This window comes from Galeopterus variegatus, unplaced genomic scaffold, assembly GCF_000696425.1.
Source record: "Galeopterus variegatus unplaced genomic scaffold, G_variegatus-3.0.2 Scaffold2707, whole genome shotgun sequence".
In the NCBI taxonomy this organism is placed as follows: Eukaryota; Metazoa; Chordata; class Mammalia; order Dermoptera; family Cynocephalidae; genus Galeopterus; species Galeopterus variegatus.
The window spans coordinates 198915-206435 of NW_007728818.1; the positions used below are offsets into that span (position 1 = coordinate 198915).

At 37.9% G+C, this 7521-nt stretch overlaps 1 protein-coding gene across 5 annotated transcripts in view; it reads left to right on the forward strand.

Annotated features, from left to right (window-relative positions):
* Nucleotides 1-5989, forward strand: part of TRIP12 (thyroid hormone receptor interactor 12) — a 151341-nt gene extending 145352 nt beyond the window's left edge. For all 5 annotated transcript variants that reach the window (XM_008582716.1, XM_008582717.1, XM_008582718.1 and 2 more), the window contains 3 exons: nt 756-850; nt 1345-1448; nt 2023-5989. In XM_008582716.1, the coding sequence (XP_008580938.1) occupies nt 756-850; nt 1345-1448; nt 2023-2219 (396 nt within the window). In that variant the 3' untranslated portion in view covers nt 2220-5989. The remainder of the gene's footprint in view (nt 1-755; nt 851-1344; nt 1449-2022) is intronic.
* Nucleotides 5990-7521: the final 1532 nt, after the last annotated feature.

Here is a 7521-nt window from a genome sequence, read left to right on the forward strand (position 1 = left end):
GCGGGAGCGCCGCCTCACTCCCAAGCAGCGCACTGTAGCAGTGCGCCACCGGGCCGGCCCCCAAATTGGATTTAATTTGAAACTGATATTAGATTTTCTTAGGACCAAAAGCATTTCTTGCTTTCTGATATTTGTTCTATAATGTCTAGGTTGGTCCCCATCCCCATACAACCCATGTGGTATAGATGTGCCTCTCTTTATTGTTGTTTGTTTTTGGTCTTTTTCGGTGGCTGGCAGGTAAGGGGATCTCAACCCTTGCCCTTGCTGTAATAATGATGTGCCTGTCTTTAGAAAGTGTAAAAACCTACCCATATGCTGCATCTCAGTTCAGCTTTCTTCTCCTACTTCTTTCTCCAGCTCAGTTTTCTGTCTCTTGACTTCCGTTATAATATACCCTTATGTTTCTGAAAGCCAGGATTTCTAAAATCTCCCTGGTTAAAAGCACATTATCAGTTTAAAGCCTCTAAAGTAGTGAGAAGAGTTAGGAAAACTTAAAAAAAAATCAAAGGTCTGTATCGGCTATATATGTGTTTGAGATTAAAGGCTTCTCTAGAACCTAGTCTGTACAGTTGCACAGGGTACCTATTAATGTGCAACTGAAAAGGGAATGGAATCTAAATGTATTATAAGAGCACGTTCTACAAAGAGGTCATAAGCAGAAGGTTTTGGTACTGAAAATGTTACAGTAGACCTTTTCGACTCAAGTTACATAGATATTACCTTTAGTAATTCGTTACCCGTATTTAAACTCACAGCTTGATCAGCTCCTGTGTGGCAGTAAAGCAGACACTTGGGATGCAAAGACATTGATGGAATGCTGCAGGCCTGATCACGGTTATACTCATGACAGGTGAGGACTGGCATCTGCCAGCTTGACAGTTGGTGGTCAAGATTGTGGAGGGTGTGTGTGTGTGTGTAAACAACAACAAAAGTTTGGGGTGGGTTATTTTTAAATTTGTCTACCTTTTAAAGGATTTTGGCCTTACTACTCCCAAGACTGCAATTTAAGACCCAAGGGTTTCTCTTTTGAGTATTTTTGTAAAAATTTTGGGTGGGGGATACAGCTTTAATTTCATTACCTGTTATCATATCATAAAGCAGAAATATCTGTACAGTACTAGATCGTCTTATTTATTTTAACAGTAATCATTCCATTCAAATTCCAGCTATAATGACAAAAACAAATTTGTTTTTAGAGTGCATTGTAATGGGAATTCACATGTAATAATATTTAAAATGGATAATCTGTCTAATTGTGAGAGGTCGCAAGTCACTGATGTGGTGTGATTAAAAACTTCATTTTAACATGATGAAATAATTTTGGTATATTTATTTCTGTTGTAGTCGGGCTGTGAAGTTCTTGTTTGAGATTCTTAGTAGTTTTGATAATGAGCACCAGAGGTTATTTCTGCAGTTTGTCACTGGTAGCCCAAGATTGCCTGTTGGAGGTGGGTATGATGTTGATGCTTAGCATTTATTCTACCTATGGGTATATGTATGTGAAACTTCAGTACTGAGAGCAGGAGATTCTTTTTTTGACTTATAGTACCTCTTAGTTATTTTAATATCATTATGTTTCTAAGTTTTCAATTTGTTTTATAGTATATTAAGAGGCACTATCAGGAAAATTAATAGGGATTATTTTAAACATGCTGAAATAGTATTACTAATGAGCATGTAATGCTGTGAAGATAAAATTTTAGGGTGTTTGTACATTATAAATTCTTAAATGAGGATGAGTTCTAAAATCTGGTTTTTCAGAAATGAGTCCTAACATAAATGAATTGATAATCTGTTTTAAAAATCAGATTTTTTTTTTTTTTAACTGATTAATAGATACAGCAGATTTTGTACACTGATTGTATATTGAATGTGTAGTTCCCAAGCTAGAAAGTTGCTATGCAAGAAAGAATATCTTGTGTGGGGGGTAAGATTGTATGTACAAAGCAATGTCTTGTTTTCTGATAGTGGTAACATTTAAAAAAGTACTGAGTTCCTTGGTTTTCTTTTTCTCTCAATCAGGATTCCGGAGTCTGAATCCACCCTTGACAATTGTCCGGAAGACATTTGAATCAACAGAAAACCCAGATGACTTCTTACCCTCTGTAATGACTTGTGTGAACTATCTTAAGTTGCCGGACTATTCAAGCCTTGAGATCATGCGTGACAAACTGTTGATAGCAGCGAGAGAAGGACAGCAGTCGTTCCATCTTTCCTGATTGCAGCAAGGAGTGCAGTGTCTGCCTGTTACAGCAAAAGAAACAAATCATGATTTCTTTTCTAAATGTATCACCTGAGTCAAGGAAACATGTTTCGCCTTCTTGTTGTAGGAAAAACAGCTTGCAGATTATAAAAGAGACACTTGGTTGATATTCATTAATGGCCCCATGGACTTAAAGTGATCAGGCCCTAAAACGTTGTTGTGATGAGGTTTCTTTGGCAAGTTCTTGTTTAAATTATCATTTATTTGATGAGTGAAGTTTTTAACTTGCTTTGCTGTGTGAAATTTAAAAAAAGGGATGTTTTTCCAGGCTGGAACAATAAATGTCGCTGTGCAGTTTAATTCTGGGCTGTGTGTATCCATCTAGCTAAGTCTACAGTTTTGTTTCCTCCAAAGACAACTCTTGTACCTAAGTACAGAAATTAAAGCTCACATGAATTTGACAAATATAGTTTAGTAAACTAGAACTGTGTGCTTTTCACTTCCCTGATTTTCTCTCCCTGACTCATTGTCTGTGCAGTTCACACAGTTTTTTTGTATACAACACTCATAGTTATTACATTTTCGTTAGCCATGGGCTTTTGTTATCCCATGTTCTCTCAAATTAAGATATAATTTAAAATTTGAGTTGAAATATATTGTCAATAGAATTCAGCCTTTGTAACTAGGTAGACTTTTCTTATAGCTTAGTTTTAATCTAGTTGTAGGGTATTACTGACTTTTTACCAGGTGAAACACTGGGACTGTTTACACGGCGATTCTGGCAGCAACAGCCTCTGATGAATGAAAGCTCATTCATCTCTTTTGTGTAGGTTGGAAAGTCTACAGCTTGGGCTGGCCAGTGTTTATTATCCTATGGCCAGAGCATTTTAAATTGATGTAAAGTTTTAAACAAAATTAGCATTTTTCATTCCCTGTTGGAGTAAAATTTTTTCCTCCCTTGTTCTTGTTTTAAGTTTTTGTTCGTAGTCTCCTTTCTTTATTCCACTCTCCTCTTCTCCCAGTGCTCACTTGGGACAAACAGTTCAGCCATTGTCTTGACACAGATAAAAGTACCTGTAAGCAATGCTGTCCAATTGTCTTATGTGCTGATTTCTCAAATCTGCAATAATCCATCAGGTTAATGTTTTTACCTGAAAATAAATAAAGTTTGCTTCACCTTTTTGTTTATAGTTCTGTGCTGTATGCATAACTTTCAATTGTATAGATGTATTTCAAGGCAAGTAAATCGTCATATCTCCATGATTTGGGTCATGGCTGTTTTTGCTATTCTAACAATTTATAATAGCAACTTGAAGAACATAAAATGTGGAAAGAAAATGGGAGGAGCTTCTTTCCTAAGGTTCAAAATTAAGCCTGCTACATAAATTTGAGAAAATTTTTTCCATAATTTGTCTTTTTGAAATTGAGAGATGAGCTAATTTTTTTATTGAACTTTGAGAAATCAATTTTCTTTTACTGACTGTACCTGAGTCTTTTATTGACATAGAAGCCATTTTCCCCATCCCACCACTCAAAAGAAACTTAGTAGCTTGTTTTACTTAGATTACTTTGTCATTTTACACTTAAACGGCCTTATATGGAAACATCACCTCTTCTAGACAGTTAACTTGTGTGGTGACCCCATTAAGTGGGAGGGAGCTGTCAGGGGAGTTGGGAGCAGGGGAGTCGCTCTCCTCGTGGGGTTCTGAAGAGTGAACAGCTTTACCCTGAAATCCAAGAAGGGGGTGCGTTTCTGCAGTTTCACCACTGACAGGATAGGAGCCAAGCAGCTTCATAAAAGTGAAATTAAAGACTGAACCAACTTCTTTCCAACTGTTCTAATAGCTTTTTACAAACTAAGCACAAAGACTTTTGTGTAAACATAGCATTTTCCCCCCTCATTTTTTAAAGGGTCCTGTTAAAATTTAGACGTATATACACAAAGTAATGTTTCATATTAAAATATCTGTATTTGACATTTTATCCATGTTGTGGCCCTGCCAGATTTGGCCTCATCGGTTCCAGCATCTGAGTACATATGATGGTTTTGACTCAAACTCTGCAGTCTGAGTGATGCAAAGGCAGCAGTTATCTCTTTTAAATTTTTCAGTCTTTAGCTTGCTGCTTCTTCAGTACATGGCACTTTTGGTTAATTTGGGGCAGGAAAACTCTATCCATTTTAAAGTACTCTCTCTCAGCAGAGGCCTTAATATTGCATCATAGGGAAAATGGTCATCATCATTTGCTATTACTCCAGCTATGCCTTAAATTGATTTGCTTAGAAATACTATCAACAAGCATTAATTTCTCGGTATGCTTTAAATATGTAGACAGTTGGGTAGCAACTGAGATTTTGTCTCCTTTAATTGTTGCTGAGATGGAGACAGGTGTTAGTCACAGCCAGCACTGAATTTGTGTTGTCATTTAGGCAATTACTAATTCGATCTGCTTTATTTATGAGAATGTTGTTAACTATTCTACTTTTAGAAGGAAGAGGTGGTTAAATGTAACCCTCTCTCCCTATGACCCCGACAAGTGAACTGTAAGTTCTAGGTAGTGTAATGGGGAACAGACATGGAGAGAGTTCCAGATGCCTTAGCCAAACCCAGCAGAAGCCTTTCACACAGCTCCTCATTATAAGGAACGCACGTTTCTCTCTTCCTGTGCTTCGTCCATGGTTCCCTGTGTTTGTAGAAACGAAACTTTCTTTCACCAGAGCAGTGTAATAAGGAAGGTAGTAAACTAAAAAGTTCTCCTTCAGGGTTTGGCTGTTCTCTGGAGTTAGGTACCTGACGTGGAAAGGAGTGGTGCAGCCAGGTGAATGTAACCACTCCCTTCCTGGTCTGGAGTGACTTCCTAGGGCATCCCACGCATGAAGGCCAGAAGGCCAAGGGACAAAGCACCAACTCTGCATCCAAGGAATTAGATTCACCTGTTGATTTTCCACAATAAGGATTATTGGTATTAAATTGTAAAGTTGTCTTCCCTCTGAGTCATCAGGTATTGGGGCTGTACTCTGGATTGCTGTCAGAGTATGAATTTAGGAAATGGGAATGTCGTCGATACTCCAAGAAAAAAAATGTGACTAAGAAATGAGACTTGCTGGGGAATGTGCATACATAAACCAAATCTTTTTGGGGGGATTCTGGGTACTATTGTTCATTCTCCATTAGAAAAGATGGTCATGGCTTTGATTAATTTTATTTAGGCTTTTTTTTTTAAATACCCACTTTGTTTTCCTTGCTGTAATGAAAACATTGTTTTGAAATGTCATACTTTGTATTTATAATTCTCTGAGAAATGCTTTTGTATGAATCTTAGGTTTGACATTGCAATAGTTTGCATACATGGTAAAGGATAACCTAGTGACAGATCAGTGAAAATTCTTCCTTTGTTACCTCAAAAAAGAAAAAAATCCAGACAAAATATAGCATTTATATATATATATATATATATAGAAAACAGGATTGGCTGTTTTCCAAGAACTTCAACTTAACAATTCTTATGCAAGGAAAAGTTCTTAACTCTAAAGACTTGTTCTGCATAAAGGAGACTTTTAATAATGGAAGAGGTGGTTTTATTTTTACTACAAGCCTACTCATATTACCAAACCTATAACCAATTGCTGATCTCCTGTGTAAAGCATTTTTTTCTTTTATCTGAAATAGTGATTTATATGAACTGTTGGAATAATGGAACCTCAAACTACAGATGTGTATGTAAAATTGCATAAATGCACTGACTTCCTTCTCCCTAACTATATTTTTAATAAACAGCATTATCCTACATGGTCAGTTTTATTAAATTATGCACAACTAAGAGGGTTCTCCTGAGGACTGGTATGTGCTTGTATGGGTGGCTTTTAGAAAGTTTCCTGTTTCGGTAAGTAACGCAGTGATCTTAGCTTTTTTTGGAGGCAGATAGTGGAGAACACTATAGGAGACAAGAGAGATGGCCCTGTTACTTGCTTATTAGTTGAGAGGGATATGCATTTGTGTAAGATATTCTTAGCGCTGGTGAAGTGTAGTGCCTTTGGATTGGAAGATACTTGAAAATGCACAGAGACAGTGGCGCCTCCTGCTTGGGACACCATGAAGTCACTCTTCTTGGGTTTCATGACGGGCTGTTCTGCCCTTGACAAAGTCCAGAACAGTCTATTTTCCTGAAACAAAAAGTAGAATTGATTTAGAAAAGCAAAAGAGATGGATATTTATTGTAAGAGGAAAATGACTGAAGTTAGTGTTTTTGTTTTAAGAAAAAAGTGAATAAAATATGTACAGATTTATATAAGATACGTATATATACACACACTTATATATTGTCTTGGTATAACTGCCTAAGAAAACATTTTTACTTTGATGAATCTCTTGGTCTATAAAATGACAATCACAGATGAAAGGTGCTGTTAAATACAAGCCTACCACGGACAGGCATTGACGTAAAGTCTGTAACCAACGTGGTGGTGTCTGTATTTGGGGGCTGGGTAGCATCACATTTTTGGTCAATATGATTAGTCACGTGCTGCCTAACAATGTTTTGGTCAACAATGGACTGCATAAACAATGGTGGTCCCATGAGATCATAATACTGTATGTTTACCTTTTCTATATTTAGATATGTTTAGATACACCAGTACTTACCATTGTGTTACAGTTGCCTACAGTATTCATTACAGTAACATGCTGAACAGGTTTGTACCTAGGAGCTGTAGGCTGTACTATGTAACCTAGGTGTTTAGTCAGCTGTATAGCATCTAGGTTTGTGTACTGTCAAAGATGTTCACACAATGACAGATTGCCTAACAACTCATTTTTCTTGATGTATCCCCGTCATTAAGTGACGCCTGACTTATAAATTGATGGTGGCATGTTAATTGGTTACAGACACTATTCCAAGAGAAAGCACGAAGTGTGTCCCTCCAGACCCTCTTGAGGCCAATGCATACAAAACCGTGACACGTTGGGGGAGGGGGTGCAGCCATTGCAGGACACTTCTCATAACCCGAGCTTACTGAAACCCGGCCATTCCTTCCCTCATTCTCAGCCAGGCCAGGTTAGCAAGCTCAAGGTTACCCGGTCTGCTATGTTGTTTGCCCTCCCACCTCATGTGAGCAGGGCTGGAAGAAGGGCAATGCTGATGCCTGAATATGTCCTTCCTGTGCAAGAAGCTGCAAAGGAGCAGGCCCCAGGCCCCCAAATGCCTGTTTGGTCCTCAAGAATTTGCCTTGGGACATAAGGCGACCTTGACAGACAGACAAGGTGTTTGTACATCAAGTGCGCCATTGTGGTTTTGAGGCCCAGGTGTCCACATTGGATCAT